Consider the following 16,986-nt stretch of genomic DNA (forward strand, 5'->3'; position numbering starts at 1 on the left):
GGTCCAAAATTTGACAAAAAAAAAATTGGTCCAAAGTTTGACAAAAAAAAAAATTGGTCCAGAATTTGACAAAAAAAAATGTCCAAAATTTGACCAAAAACATTTTGGTCCAAAATTTGACAAACAACATTTTGGTCCAAAATTTGTCAAAAAAATGTTTGTCCAAAATTTGACAAAAAAAATGTTGGTCCAAAATTTGACAACACGTCATACTATACTGTCGTCCAAAATTTGAAAAAAAAATTTGACCCAACATTTTTGGTCCAAAATTTGACAAAAACGTCATACTATACTATGTCGTCCAAAATGTGAAAAAAAAAATTGGACAAATTGAGTATAGCATGTTATAGCAACCTAAGGAAGTGATTTCAATGAAAACAAAGTGAGGACCGGCCAAAATGTTCTCACTGCGTAAAAATGACCTCACTTTGTTGGTTAAAAACCCTCACTGGTCCTCAGTATGCTGCAAGTACAAGAACACACACACACACACACACACACACACACACACACACTCACTCACTGTATGCCAAGAGAAGTGTGCCCACATCCCATTTTAACAGACACATTTTAGGCACTGATTTCAGGTCACCTCATGACATGTTTGCTGCTGGAGTCAGATGAGCTGTCCATATAATCACAAGGGTTGCCATGGTGACAGGTTGCCATGAAAGGGCACCAGCATGCTCCAAAACAGTCCAAGTGTTGAACCCTCTCCCTCTACATCCTTCATAAACTGGTGATGGTTTTAGCTCTGTTTAATTTACAGTTCAAAACATTCACACGCACTTTTCACTGACTTTGTCAGTTATGTAGTGAACCCTTTTTTTTCCCCCATTGTAGTTACTGTATGTGAAAACAAGATGTAATTGAAGATGATTGCACTAAAAATCTAGGACAAGTTCTTTCAAATGCCATTGGTGCAAAATTGGCTCACAGTCAGCGTTCAATCCAAGATGGCGGCCTTCCTGTTGGGTTCAGAGCATAGGTCATCACAGACTTTTTTGACCGTCCCAGGCTATTAAACGCGTGTACCAAGTTTTGTTCACGTACTGTACGTTAAACTTGATACCAGATGACCTTATAGAAGTTTATATAGCCCCTCCCACTTCCAATTTTTGATGCACATACCCCAAACCACTTTCAGATGTACATTTTCACCAGATCTGATGCAGTGGCAAAAATTCTTAAGTTTTGGGGCTTGAGAAAGTCCTCAAAAATGTGATTAAGTTGGAGGAAAAAGAAGAAGAATTTCTGCAACCTTGTGCGCTCGGACCCTAATTAACAGGAGTTGTAAGAGCTTCTAAGTCTGTCTGTTTCATAAACAGCATCAACATTCTTCACACTTTTCTCTCACACTCAGCCACGGGTTTACAATCACTTGGCTTCTCGCAAAACTAAAGCAGCACTAACTCCTATGGTCTGTTGTAGAGTGCCAGGCTTAAAAAGCAGGGAATAAATATTATTATGTTCCTTTGAAATTGATAAAAAGTTACTTTTCCTGCCGTCGTCGACAGTGTTACTCTGCGCTGTGTGCAGATGGATGTATAGCTGATAAACTGATAAATGAAGAGACGGGGGAGCAGCTTCAGAGAAGACAGCGATGCCCTTGTAGGGAAAAGTGCTGGTTGGGAACAGGAGCTGGTTACACTGAAGTGTTTTTGTAGTTCTATATCCATCAACCGTCCAACAACCGTCCAACTACATTCCAGTCCACAATTTTCCTTTCTGGATTGTCATGTGATTTCATCAGACGGATGAAACTCAATCCCAAATGACTTTTTTCCAGAGGTGCAATACTGAATTTCAGTGGTGATTAGCTATATTAAAAATTCAAAAATAACACTAACTAAAGGTTTTGCATTGCAGAGTCAAAATTTCAAATATGTACATGTAAGTGTGGGCCTCTATTTTCACTTCGCCTCTCTACTCACACACTAAAGTTCATCTCACAAGTATTTTAGATTCCTTAGATGTGCTTTTCCCTCCCTTGTTTGTTTTGGCTAGTTTGTGTGACCAGGAGCATTTCTGCATACCTAAGATGGGTTTTGTGGTCGGGGGGGGGGGGGGGGGGAACTTTCCAGTGACATTAACACTGGTGTTTTTCTTGCTTATTAAACTCTTAGGTGGCCCTCCACATTGTTTTTGTCCTGACCACAAGCAAAAAAAAAAACGTGTTCTTTGTCTTTAAGAACACAGTCCAAACACACACGAAAGTGGACCACATTTTGTCCTCCAGGGTGTTTGGTCTTTTCTTTTTCAATCGTGTCGACCACCGCACAGGTAGAGCTGCCTCATGAGATCTAATTGGAGGAGATCAGGTACAACCCTCTGATATCTTAGAGCCATAATGGAAAGTGGAACTAGGTATCATCACAGGGTCATCTGCCCATTAACCAGAGTCTGATAACTCCTTGTCCTTGCCTTCTTATTGTGAAATATACTTCTGTTTATTCTTCCTTCAAAACATATTCACGTGTTCATGATTGATCCTTTCCCCTCCCCTCACATTTCATCTCCGCTCTGCTTTGTTTCCTAGGATCCCTCTTTATCCGTCTGGAATCTCCCCTGAACAACATCACCACGTCTCTGGGTCAGACGGCCGAACTCTTCTGCCGCGTGGCCGGTAACCCTCCGCCCACTGTCCGCTGGCTGAAGAACGACGCTCCCGTCGTGCAGGAGCCGCGCCGAATCTCCTATCGGTCCACGCCGTACGGATCGCGACTCCGGATCCGCAACCTGGACACCACAGACACGGGCTACTTCCAGTGCGTTGCCACTAACAACCAGGGCACTGTGTCCACTACGGGTGTGCTGTTTGTCAAGTTTGGTAAGAAGATGTTGTTATGTCTCTGTCAATCTTTATCTACTACAGTTATGGCTCCTTCAAGGGAAAACTGGAATTTGCTGATTCCTGCTCGTAGCAGCTGGCAGCGCGCACAGACAAAAAATCTGGGAGCAATATTGTTTATACTGTTGTAAAAAAAAAAAAAATCATCTCGTCTTCTTTTCCAGATCCACTCCCCACACCTCTGCCAGGAAGGCCAACGTAAGTTACTCTTCCTTTATCCATTTGTCTCTGTCAGTCTTTTTCTGCACCACTTACTAGAATGAAATACAGGAGATGAGCAGACTGACCCACAAAGTGATTTACAGTTGAATGAGTGTCTCATTTCAGAAATAACTATCTCCTGCACAGAGATTTGTATGTAAACTGGGGGGTTTTGGATCACACAAAGAGGTGATAAAATAATCTTTTTAATGTTATAATCAGTTTTGTTGGCATATTACTTTGATACAACATGAAAACTTGAAATGCAGCATTGTTACCTGTAACTTTCCTTTTAATGTAGCTTTTTTTTTATTGCTACAGTAAGTCTTTAAATCCCCCTCATTCTCATGGTGCATGCTGCCGTTTCTGGCCAGTCGTCACATCACATGGTTCAAGTTTGCATTTGTACCGTGTACAGTTGGAATGTTCACCGTTTGGATGCCGGGCAGAATCACATATTGACTAATGTAACACAGAGAGCCTTATACTATTGTTGAAATGAGTTTAATTTGAGCTAAAAGTAGAGAAAATGACTCGACAGGTTGACATATTCAAAACCTGTGACCTTTATTAGATTTCAGGGCAATAATGTAGTTGTTAGAACACACAGTGAATGCCTTGTCTGCTTTAAAAGATTAGATGATTAACTAAAGCTTACGAGCAGCATTGAACGAGGATATACATCCGTCTGTGTGGTTGCAATTAAAATACTTTGTAAGAACCTACAACAAAAACAACCACAGTCCTGATCCTGAAATGAAATTATGGGTGATTTTGACAAAAAAATAAATAAAAAAAATAATAATAATAATAAGTTTACCAAAAATGACTCCACCAGAACATTTCCACGCCTGTAGCCGGAGTAACTTCAGTTCAAGGCTGTGTTTCCCTTCGACTTTGTTTGCATGTTTCCCCGGTGTTATGGGATAAAACTCTGTGAACTTTTCGGCTCATTTGATTCTCGCAGGATCAAAGGAGTTGAGCTCAATGATTTTCCCCAATGACATTATGGCGAGGCTCGCTGCCATGTTCCACGCAGCGCTCTGTGAATCAAAACTGCTGGCACAGAGCGGACCTCGGACACATTGAGACGAGTGCTTTCACCGTGATGCACACATGCCAACGTTTGTGCATCTATTTCGAACATCTGTTTTTGACATTTTCTTTGTTGACATGTTTTTTTGATGTTTACTCGCAGAGAATTTTTCGCGAATCTGGCACGTGTTTTAGTGAGAATTATCATTTCCTATTTCTCATATTAAAAGTCTTGGTAATTAAGTTTTATACCTTTATTATCTTGCAGTTATCAAGGTTATTTTAATGGCTTGTAATGCCCTCAAAGATGCATTACTGGTTAATTAAGCCATTACCCATATCATTATCATAATGATACTCTTGCAAGTCAAAAACATTTGTTAAATATTAACTCTTTAACACCTAAGGCTCAAATTGTCCTGAAAATGGCCAGAATGTCCTCTGAGTGCTTTTGCCCATTTTTCAGGAATAACTTTCAATATCTGGCAGTTATTTGCAATTTACTACATGTTAAAATAGTGTATTAAAAAAAATGAAATGAAGAAAAACAAATTAAAATGAAGAAAAACAGAAACAGATTTGAAATTTGAACAGTATATAACATATTTAAAGTAACATTTGTGTGAGATTGTCCAAAAACCGGCCAAAAATGGAAACTATGTACAGGCGTCTTTCCAACTCTCTCCTCTCTGGTGTCAAAGACGCTGATTTGCCGGCTTCCTGCAACAGCACCAGTGAAATTACCGTAATAACCACATGTTGACTTTGACGTGCAACTTCTCAGCTTTTCAGAAACCGTTGGAATGTTTCCGATAACACAAACCGCTGTGTAATTATGGTAATGAAAAGAAGCTTTTCACGTTGTCTTTATTGGAAGGATTTCCAAATTTAACACTCACTAAGGTTCAGCTTTTATATTATCCTCTGCGAGTTCTACTACTTTTGTTTTGTTTCAACTTTTCCAGCTTGTAAAGGAAAACGTTGCAAGACCGGCATGCAATTTTTCAGTCTCATTACGGTCATTAAGGACTTCATTTAAAAAGACAGGGGCCTCCTTTGACTTGCAGCAGAGCTGTGGCAGTGGTGGACGGAACCGTCACTGCTGCTTATCATTAGTGTCACAGCCGATGTATTGGCTGTAAATTTAGGATGACAAACGTCAAAAAGACGAGGTCAGCTAATGATGACACGCGATGACCCCCCGTGCCTGCTTACCTCATAACGCAGCTGTTCAAACGTCAAAGTCCAGGAAAGCAGAGACATCTGGGATGGATGTTTCCCAGTTTAAATGAGACGCATTCTGTTGCGTTCCAGTACTTTTTCTTCTTCTTCTGCTGTCCCCTGCAGCACCAGTAAGCACGGCGGCGACTTCCGCTTTCTCTGGGATAAATAAGCCACAAATATTACTCGCATATTGAGGTGGAACATTTCCCGCCACCCACCTTGTTGAACCTGAACATAACATGAACTTCATATGGTCTGTTTGTCTTTGCTCCAGTCTGTGATTTCCATCCCCTCCATGTTGGCCTTAAGTATACACTCTGTGGTGTGCGGGGCATTACAGTACGTGTGTGTTCGTATCCTCGGGGTTGGGTTTTTTGAGAGTGGCCGCAGGCAAAACCTCAAAAGTGAAATCCTCGAGGTTTCCACTACAAACCAGGAAACTTGTTGTCCAATGTTGTAGAGCAAGAGATGTGCAGCAAATCAGAAATATTAGTAAGTAGGGGGACATGAGGAGAATTGACATGGACGGAGACATTTTTTAGATTTCTATGTCCTTTCTTCTAGAGCCAACCAAGGTTTTTAATAATTCAATTTAAGTGAACAAGTGGAGTCTCAAGTCTCAAGATTGAGGGCTGCAGCTGATATAAGCTGCCAAAGGTTTAAGATGATTTTCTTTTTTTCTCTCCTCCTAATGATAAAATATAACACTTAAATAGAAACACAATTGTAGACAAAATTGCTCAACTGAAAGATGATGAAAGTCTTAACACTTAACAGGGCCAGAAAATGTCCTATGAGTAAGTGCTTTTGCCAACTTTCCCAGAATAATGTTCAATATCTGACAGTTATTTACAATTTACTGCATGTTAAAGTAGGGTATTAACAACATAAAATTAAGAAAAATATAAAGTTTGTTGAACAGGCAAGAGAGAAGAAGAACACGGTGCGAGTAAAGCCGAGACCGCTACATACAGCAGGCTAAAAACACCACAAAGACGGCACGGAAGGTTTACAAAGTGGATTTGCAGTTATATTTGAGTCACAATCAGGATTTTAGCTTTCGCACTAGCGCGATCATTAAATAATGTAAAGGCGTGCTCCTTCAACTGCAATCAAGCACTTCCTGAACAGCTGCCTGACGACTCGCCTGTGCCAGTCTGCCTGTGTCTGCACCTCACAGCTCTTAGGTTTCCTGGATGCAGAGTCTGGACAAAGTAATGCTACCATAAAAAAGTACTGGGGAAAAAACTAGACACTCATTTTTGGTCACTTTCTCTGTGTGCGTGTGTGTGTGTGTGTTTTCATTTTCATTCCTGTGTGTAAACAGTGTTCTGCACTGGAGCTTTAAATTAGCATTTATTGAAAAACACTTGCTTTCTACAGCTTTGATTAGCATTTTGGGTCTGCAAATATGACTTTCAATAGCAGGTGTTCATTTACAATTTACTACACTGATAACCCTAAGCACATCAATAAAACTCTTGGATGAAAAAAATTAAAGGTGCCATATGTAAGAATGTGGCCAATAACGGTTACTACATTCAAATTCAAAATACGGAGGTCTTTTAGGTTTCGCTTTTTGACGTAACTGGCTGAGACTCTACTGACTGCAATGATTGGTAGACGGCGGTAGGTGGCGCCACATGCCAAAACATGATTTCAAAACATAAACATGATTTGCAGTCTGCAAAATATTTTTTTTAATGTAAGTATTTTGGCTGTGACATGTTAGGAGGATTTTATGGCCAGTTGCTTAAGATTTATTACATAATGCAACTTTAAGTAAGTTTAGTAAAGGAGCGCCATATACAAATGTATTTCTCTAGCACATTTAAAACAGAGCTGACCAAAGTGCTATGCATGTTTAAGAAGTTTTAATTTAACCTTTATTTAACCAGGTACCTCAATGGAGAAACAGCTTTCATTTACAACAATGACCTGGCTCAACAGTGTTAACTACACATAAATACACTAAACAAAGACCAAAGTGCTGTACATAAATACATAAAACAGACTGAAGATAAAAACAAAATAAGCAATATAAAAACAATAAAAACAGATTTGGCATGACTAATCTCCTGAGTCTACCTCTGCTTAGGTCTGTCAGAGCAAGTCTGAGTCAGTCCAGTCACTGAATGCTGAAATGTATCATGATGCTTCATGATTTAAGTTGTTTATCTTGTCCAAATGTAAAAGTTTCAACATTACACATGTAGTTTTGAATCATTTAAAATCCCACCTAAGAAAAAGCCCATGCTCCTTCCCTACATTCTCCTCCCTCCATCTCCTACACCTCCCCTCTACAGAGATGTTTTCATAGAGCCAAAACAAACACAGGGTGAGGGGGGAAAAAATGTTGCCTGCCAAAATTAGACCCCCAACTTTCTCTGTCTAGCTTTCTCTCTCCTCTCTCTCTCTCTTTCTTTCTTTCTGTGCGCTGCCACACTTCCTTCATTTGCAGAAAAAAAACAAAAAACGATCAGGACGGAGGGTGAAGGGAGTGAAAGAAAAACAGTGTTCGAGGAGTAGGAGGAGGATGGTACCATTAACACTCTGGGTCGTATGTTGTTCTTTGATTCAAGGGCTGTGTTTGGGGTCAGCGGCGCTCAGGTGTGATTAGAGTCGACGGGAGGTTTAGCCGCCATGAGCTCAGATCAGAGGCGCTTAATGACTCCTCTCACACTCCCCAATCTGACGCTTCCATGCAAACCGTCAACACTCTGACAGAAGCAGGAGAAAAGTGTCTCTGATGCATCGTACACTCCTCTCTTTATGGCTCTTTTGCTTTCTGTGTTTTTTCAATCAGCTGAATTGGCTGTGAGAGAGTGTGGTGAAACTGAACTGACTGTCAGTTTTAGCCATTTTCTCTTTCGATAGATAGATAGATAGATAGATAGATAGATAGATAGATAGATAGATAGATAGATAGATAGATAGATAGATAGATAGATAGATAGATAGATAGATAGATAGATAGATAGATAGATAGATAGATAGATAGATGTTGGCGGAGACCAATAAGAGAAATTAGGGATTGGAATCAGTATCTCTCCGATACTGGTTAAAATCACTTGATCAGAGATCGGTGAGATAAAATATGTGTAGTCCGATTAAATATATATCTTGCATGCTTCACTATGCACAGTCTAAAGTAAAAATAAGCAATAGCAATTTTAGCTGAGTTACGTGTGGGCTGGATATTTTCTTCTTTTTGGGGAGAACAATATGTGTCACACAGTTAGAGAATTATGTCTCTGAAATGACTCTGCACAAATGTGTCAGCAACAGCTTCACACGTTCATAAATGGTCTAAAACGACTGTATCGTAGATACTTTGAGTTTTCGATATGGAGAAAATGTGTCTACAGATCCTAACGTTGGCTACTGTGTAAATAAGTAAACTCAACTTTCTGTTCCTCCCAAATATCCACATAACTGGTATAACTGCCATAGTTGTCTGATTCCTGAGGAACAGCTGCTTTTCCACTTCCAAAAATCTTCCCTTTATGGACGTAGAAGTGTTTCATCTGACAGCAGCGATAAAGAGACTTTATGCAACATGGCTGCTGATCCCGGAGTTTCTGTCTGTGTTTATAATAGAGGGGTTTTCTCCCTGTTTGAAAAGATTAATAACACTACACCCTGGCTGTCAAGGCTGTTTAAATTTCTCAGAACCTTCCCCACCACTTTTCTTTCAGCACTGGCAAAAAAAAAAAAAAAAAGGCAAATTACAAAAATAGTTTCGTTTTTTTTTCTCTCCCCTCCACTGTGCCTCTCTGTCCACTCGGTCTGGACTTCAGAATAAAGGAGCGATATGTTTAACAAAGACCAGATTCTCTCCATCCTGGGTTTCTTTTTGTCTGTGTCAATAGAAACCACTTTTGACTGATTGAACAGTCGCTCTTTCTTCAGCAGAGCGAGTTTATTAGTCGAACGAGTTAAATATCTGTTATACAGTAAAGCCTTTCAATGCTTTTGATAGTTTGTGATTTGTTTGAGATGTGATCTTGGTTTGGGTGGCGTCACAGCGGTACAGCGGATAGCATTGTTGCCTTACAGAAAGAAGGTCACGGGTTGGCCTTATTTGTGTGGAGTTTGCATGTGTTCCCTCTGGGTGCTCTGGCTTCCACCCATAGTCCAAAAACGTAAAAATTTGGGGATTAGGTGAACTGCACACAAAGGTTGTTTTCCCTGTAATTTACTGGTGACCTATCCAAGGTGGACCCTGTGTTTCGCCTTGTGTCATCACCTGGGATTGGCTCCTGTCCATGACCCTCATGTGGAGATTAAAGCAGTAGAAAATGGACGGATAGATCTTGTTTAATCATGCAGTAGTTTTTTTCGAAACACATATGTATGTATGACGATTTACTTTATTAGGAACACCTTAATAGTACCAAGTTGGACTCATTTACCTCCAGAACTGTGTGTTTCTGTGTGTGAGAGATAGTTATGCAGGAGGTTTATGGCCCAGTAAGTTTGGGTAATAACTCAGACAGACTTGTATAAAGTACATAAAAGTGATACTTGGGTAAAAGTATCTTACCAGAAAATGACTTTGGTAGAAATATAAGTCACTTTTTACTTAAAGTATTTGACATTTACTCTACTTAAAGGTGAAGTAAGTAGTTTATAGTGACATCTAGAGGAGAGGCTGAAATTTACAACAAAGAACCGCTCCTCTGCTCACCCCCTCCCTTCCCCGAGCGCTACGGTATCCGCAGCCGGTCAAATGTCGTCCTCGTCGTCTTTCTCCGTGTCAGCAGATGAGGTTTGTGAGGTGAGGGAGAGGGCGAGCTACCGCGGCCGTAGCAGACGAAGCGGAGAGAGTGGAGGCGGGACTTCCTGCTACAAGTAAAGCGACGCTTGATTTGTTCTCTCGCGTTTGTCCTTACAGGCTCCGGTAGAAACATGGCGTCTCGCTGCTAACAGTGGCTATGCAACCGCGGCCCGCGACCATGTTATTTTACATGACTTTTTGAAACGCTACGAAAATGAAACACAAACTATTATACAGCGACTAGACAATGCAGGAGCACATAATATGTATAATAGAGTGGATTTTGGGTCATATAAACCCATAAATACTACACATTGTCCCTTTAAGTATCAAAAGTAAAAGTATTAAAAAAAATAGTGGAAGTTGGAATTGAGTGACTGTAGCTCAGTGGTAGAGAGAGTTGTATTTCAACTGGAATGTTGTGAGTTTGATTCCCAGCTCGTGCTCGTCTACGTTTGTCCTTGGGCAGGACACTTAACCCCATTTTGCACCTGATGGCTGTTAATGGGCGTGAACGATGTTTGATAGAAAGTGTGCTGCAGAGTGAATGGGTGTGAATGGGTGGTCATCAAGACTCGAAAATGCTATGTAAATACGAAACCATTACCAAAGCTTCTTCTAATTGTGATTTTATTTGGTATAATGGGTAACAAATATATTTAAGGGAAATGTAGTGGAGTAAAAGTTGCTAAAAAATAAATAAAGTAAGGTGCAGATATGTGAATTTTGTACAAGTACAATGACAAAGTAATTTCTACGTTTTCTCAAGGTGTTGCAAACGTGTGTCTTGTTGATACCCTCAAACCTCTTTTCTACTTCTTTCTAAAGCAGCTGTTGCGAACGGCCTGTACTTACAATGTCCATGTAATTAAGATGATTTATTAGGGTAATTATACCATCACTGCAGAGGGATTACATTCGTCTTTTTTTGCTCTGCAAGTGACGGAGGATCAAAAGATGCTGTCAAAGGTTTTTTTTTTTATCTAGAAAAGATCAACAAAGCAATCCAGAAATCCTCATTAATGAGTTAACGACATGTTACAGCAATTCACCTACGCTGTTATTAACTTCTCTAATTCAGTAAGTATTTTGGTTATCTATACGAGCACGTTTGCACTTAATTAAACCCCGGCATCATCATCTCTCTCGATATCTGCCCGGGAGGCAAACCACCAATCTGACTAATCAATCAGCTGACATTGGCATCTACACGACTCTTTACATGTGGGTACAGATACAAGTCGCTGCAAAGAGAAAATACTCTGTGTGTTGCCACTTATTGTTATGATTACCAGCTATTTACAGATACGTTTTTGGCCTTTTATATTAATTTCAGACTCTGTGCAGTCTGGTGCAAATAGCACCTTCACTTTTTATATGTCTTGTGAACTCCACAATAATCCCAATCTTGCTGTCTTCTGTACCTGCATGTCTTATATCACCTGAACTGCTCACGCATAATCATGAGAAGTGGTCACATAAATCTGATATCAGATACCTGAAGTGAAACCGCAGGAATGGGCGAATTTATCTTCTTTTCATTCAATCGTGAACAGTGATAGAGATAATCGGATGGATACAGCCAGTCTGTCTCTGCTGGAAGATAATAATCTTTAGAACAGTTAAATAATAAATAGAGTTTTGCTGCGTCCCTTGCTGTGTTTGAAGGGTCCAGTCCATGAGAGGCAGACACAGCCAGTGTTGAATGTTTAGACCGGTAACGTCCTGCTGGTGCTTCCCAACCCTGTGTAAAAGCTGAAACACAAACTATTATAAAGCGACTAGACAACGCAGGAGCACATAATATGTATAAAAACGTGGATTTTGGGTTATATAAAACCATAAATACTACACAGTGTCCCTTTAAGTGTCAAAAGTAAAAGTATTAAAAAAATTGTGGAAGTTGGAATTGAGTGACTGTAGCTCAGTGGTAGAGAGAGTTGTATTTCAATTGGAATGTTGTGAGTTTGATTCCCAGCTCGTGCTCGTCTACGCCCCCACAGTCTGAAGACGTATCTGCATTTAAGGGGTGTCCCATTTCTAAGTGACAAAATAACCCTCAACACTTGGTTTTGAGGACCAGTTAAGATTAAGGGTTGAGCTTGAGGGTTGAGATTGAGGGTTAAGATAGGAATTGGAATTGGCCCTTTATACTTAATTTTTTTGTAAAAGCTGCACAATGGAGGTGTTTTTCTCAGTTGTTTCTTTTTGGCAAAGCTTTTTTCCACTGCTCCATGGTTTCATTGCCCAGTCTCGTTCACATGGCATGTGCAGAACCTCATTGCATGAAAAGTGTCTTATTTCTCAGTTAGAGAACTATATTTTACAAAAATGTTACGTTGATATACACATATATGATGGGGGGGGGGGTGTTGACAAACTGCAGGTCACTGCTGGTGTGTCTGTTTGATAAACAACACACCCCCTCACCTGAAACCAGTCACATCGGTTTAATGTTATCCTCAACTGTCGAGCTCAAGGACATTTGAGCCACACGCAGGTTTGAACCCAGGAAACAGTCTCTCTCCTCTCACCCCAAGTTTGGGTGTTGGAGCTGGTTTTTTTTCGGGTCACAATGGCCTCTTAACCGAGACTGCGAACGTGTGCGCGCCGCATTGAGAAACTCTGGATTTCGGTTTCACTTCTCCTCACCTCAGCGCCAGTGTCAACACTGCTGTGGTTCTCAGACGCCGGCCAGGATTGATGATGATTTTTCGCTCCCCGCCACAAGCATCGCACCCATTCACCGAGGGGATGACAGGCCCACTCAGTTTTTGGATGCACTGTTCCTCTGCCACATACTGATCCACTTCAGCTCCCCACATCAGACTTAACCAATTTCTATTTTGGGATCTGGTTAATAATAATAATAATAATAAAGCCCAAAATTAAATTTAAAAAAACCCATTCTTGACTTTGGAACTCATTCAGACTACAGGCACTAGTGGAGTTTTCCCCAACCCATTATTTAAGAGTGAGCCATAGTTGTGGATGGGGGTTCACCCCTTAAATGTGTACATTACCGCTGTGTGTAATGTGTATGTAGTGACACTGATACACAAGGAAAAACAAAGACGGCCCGCTGAGACTTTTTTCACCTCTGTACGTCCGGAGTAGACTGTTATGTGTTTTTTTTCCCTTCTATTTCACATGGCTTTTACTCATACACAGTTACATAAACACTCACAATTTACACAGTCAAAAGTACGGCAACACACACACACACACACACTTACACACACACAGTGACTCTCACAAACCGTATCTCCCACACATCTTTACTTGGCTCCTTGGTGGGGCTTAATTGCCATCTTGTTGTGGATTCTTTTTAGCGCTGTGCTGATTGATTGGGGGATCAGAACCCTAATATGGCTCTTTGGGGACTGGCCCTTTGACATGGCCTATGGTCCCAGGGCACCGGCGATGTTTGAAACCAGAGATTCCCTCTGTAACCTCCTCCCCACAGGCCCTGGATGCCTCTCTGCTAAATGCTGCCCAGGTCAGAGAGGCTTCACACACACACATGCAGGCCAACACATATGTGATCTCACACACACACGGAGACTGTCACAACGTGTAGCTACCTTTGTCCTGTAAGCGATTTACATTGTTAGGTGTTAGTACGTCTGTCTTTACACACACGTACCCACACACGGCGTTTCATATAAAACACGGCTTTCACACTTAACTTGGACAGGGCCCACTTCCTGTTTCCTGTTGGCGATCCTTTTGGCAGGTCTGGTCAAGGTCAGGTTCGGTCTGGTAAAGTGTGCGTTCATGGTTTCTCCCTGAGGTCCCACACTGGGGTATTTGGGGTTTTTTCCCTGAACTCTGACCTAAACCTCCAATGAACACACACACAAACACACATAAACTCCTGCTCAGAAGAAGAAGAAAAAACATTCATGGGGGCAACGTTTCCACAGAAATGTTCTTTCTTTGCGTTGAGTGGAGTGTGTGAGAGAAACCGAGGGTTTGTTTGCAGTTGACACTTGAGCCCTGTGAGTCCGAGCCAGGGAATGTGAGTCATTTGTAGAGCTTAATAGGATAAACGTTGTTAGATGTTGAATTGCTGATTTGTCCTTTTATCAGTTGATGCAAGTTTATCAATCAATTTTGCAGTTACTGCTCCTGGCACCTGCGTGCATTTGACTGGAGGACAGAGCCAGAGAGCCAGGACGATAATCTGCTTGAGTTTTGGATGTGATGTGGACTGATTCAATGGAGACTGATGTGGAAGTCGATGGTGGAGATTAGCAGCAAGGTTGTTGCGCAATAAAAAAATGGGAACAACATGAATATATGTACAAAGACGAGAGCAGACTCGAAATAAATAAATGGAAATAATGAGTGGTTGAGAAACTAAGCAGAATTTAGTGAGTTTTAAATTTGAGGTTACAACTGAGTCATGATGGTATCATTATTTTAGCAGGATTTATTCCCCTGGGTTGGCTCCAGCTCTCCCACGACCCTCTGGATAACGAGGAAGGATGGATGAATGGATTATACACCCGCTTATCTTTGTGTTTGTGCAGCTTTCAGACAGCAATGAAGTTGTACATGGTTTGTGAGGACCAAAAAAACTTAATAAACCTTTCCTACCTTTATAAACCTAAAATTTCATGCAGGCCACCTCTTAATGGCAAGTTATGAGTTGCTTCTATATGTTTTTGATGTTTTTTTGCGTCATGAATATGCTTTTATGGTAACATAATTAAGGAATATCATGATGCAATGTTCAACTCTTATCACCCGCCCCCAACTGAGCGGTTGCTTTTTCCCAAAAAGCTTTCACTTGACCGGCCCCCTACTGACCAGAGATGCTCAGTGGCCCCCGAGGTTATATTTATATTATATATTACATATAACATTCAGTTTGTGGACAAATCAAGACATTTGAGAACATCATCATTTCTAGGGCTGTAAAGTCCAAGTTGACTGGTCGACTAATTGGTCAACGTTCCTGCTCGACCAAAATTGTGATTGGTTGACTATTTTTATATATTTTTTTTAATTATTATTTTTTTTATGGTGAATTTCATTAGGAGGAAAGTACCAAGTGCTTATGGGGGTGTTTGAGAGCACCTGTGTTTCACAGGTAACAGCGTGTCTTCTAGAGAAAATCCCCCCGTGTTTTCCACTATTTAGGTTTAGTCCTGATCAATGGGTTGGGATTAGCGTTGCCATTAATTAGGCGTGAATTTTGAGCTTTTCATTTTAGGCTACAGTCAGTCCTCCTGTTACATCCATGACAAAGACATCAGCAGTGTGGCAGCATTTTTCAAAAGTAGATGAGTGGAACGCAACAGTTTGCTTTTCACAGCTCGACTACAAACGTGGCATATCGTTTAAAAACGGTAAGCTAAGGTTGCTCTGTCCGTTTTGAGTATGCACATAATTTCAATGTTTTAGTCTAATCGTCGATTGGTTTTATAACTGCAGATGCACCTGCCCGCAACAGCGACAGTGTCCCGCGGTCTGTTTGTGTCTCAGCCGTGAAGCTGAGCTCCTATGTTCATTCTCGCTCTGTGTGAGGACATGCACAGAGCCAAATAATCTAAATACTCCTCAACAGTTATTGTGCTGATATTACTAGTTAACATAGAACATTATTTTCGGATATCACGGGCTATGGTATTGTACAGCTGCATGCAATGCAAAACGCTGTCAGACCCTGTTGAACTCCAGTCGCAGCACGGCTCTATTCATTTGAAAAGAGCCCCGATTTTTGTACATTTTTAGTCGAAATTTCAGGGCTTTAGTCGACCAAGAGCTTCTTTGGTTGATTACAGCCCTAATCATATCCAGGTTTGAGAAACACTGATCAACTTTCTTTTTTTCTTTTTACATTTTATGGACCAAACGATCGTCAAATTACTCAATGATGAAAATAATCCTCAGTTTCAGCCCTAATATCAATCCTTGCATTAATTCTTCACCAGCATGTGTACACGATGGAGTTGTAAGACTGTGGTAAAGTCTTCTCTGTTAAATCCCAAAAACTCTCAATGAGGTCGTACTCATGTCGTGGCCAATCCACGTGCTTGTCCATTCTTGGCGTTGTCATCTTTGACTGTGCCCAGAACGCAAGTCATTCAGTATATTAAAGTTGTCAGCTGACCTCTGTTTTGGCACCTTACACTCAAACCTGACCAAAGCTGTCCCTGCAGTATACGCCGGACAATGCACGTGCAGAAAAGAACAGCTGACATGAACACACAGCGTTAGAAGAGTGGGGCCTGGTCCTTCAGCTGAATAATGTTGCAGTTAGTCTTGTTTGTTTTTGGGAGCACAGGAGCCTGTAAATGATCTTTTATTGGAACATTCAGGAGCCACATCCTCTCCAGACTGTTTTGAAAAGGCAAGCGCATTGGAAAAAAAACATTGTGCGTCTGCATGTACATGTCAGATTTTCTTTTTCGGCCTGCATGTTATTTTATCCATTTGATTATTGTGCATGTGTGTGTGTGTGTGTGTGTGTGTGTGTGTGTGTGTGTGTGTGTGTGTGTGTGTGTGTGTGTGTGTGTGTGTGTGTGTGTGTGTGTGTGTGTGTGTGTGTGTGTGTGTGTGTGTGTGTGTGTGTGTGTGTGTGTGTGTGTGTGTGTGTGTGTGGTTTTAGTCCTCCCTGTGATTTCTACCAAAGTTAAAACCAACATAAATATCACTTGCTGCACATAAGCCGTCTCCCAGGAAAGGATTAACTCCACTAATCTAATTGTCTGACATTTATTGTGGTCTGGAAGTCTTGCTTCTGACGTTGTTGTCAGATTTACCTTTTCTGTTGTGCCCACATTCCTTCAAAACGCCTTATCTGCGTCAAACTCATAAAGCGATGTCCTTATTATCTTTCCTCATGATCCTTCCAAACGTCAGATAATAGAATGCCAGATGTGAG

General features: G+C 40.9%; 1 protein-coding gene across 1 annotated transcript in view; it reads left to right on the plus strand.

Annotated features, from left to right (window-relative positions):
- Positions 1–16,986, plus strand: part of ror1 (receptor tyrosine kinase-like orphan receptor 1) — a gene marked incomplete at both ends in the record, with an annotated part of 131,766 nt that overhangs the window by 94,495 nt on the left and 20,285 nt on the right. The window contains 2 exons of the mRNA XM_083887761.1: positions 2,540–2,830; positions 3,016–3,049. Of these exons, the coding sequence (XP_083743887.1) occupies positions 2,540–2,830; positions 3,016–3,049 (325 nt within the window). The remainder of the gene's footprint in view (positions 1–2,539; positions 2,831–3,015; positions 3,050–16,986) is intronic.

The sequence above is a fragment of the Microchirus variegatus genome (assembly GCF_963457635.1).
Source record: "Microchirus variegatus genome assembly, chromosome: 4".
NCBI classification, from domain to species: domain Eukaryota; kingdom Metazoa; phylum Chordata; class Actinopteri; order Pleuronectiformes; family Soleidae; genus Microchirus; species Microchirus variegatus.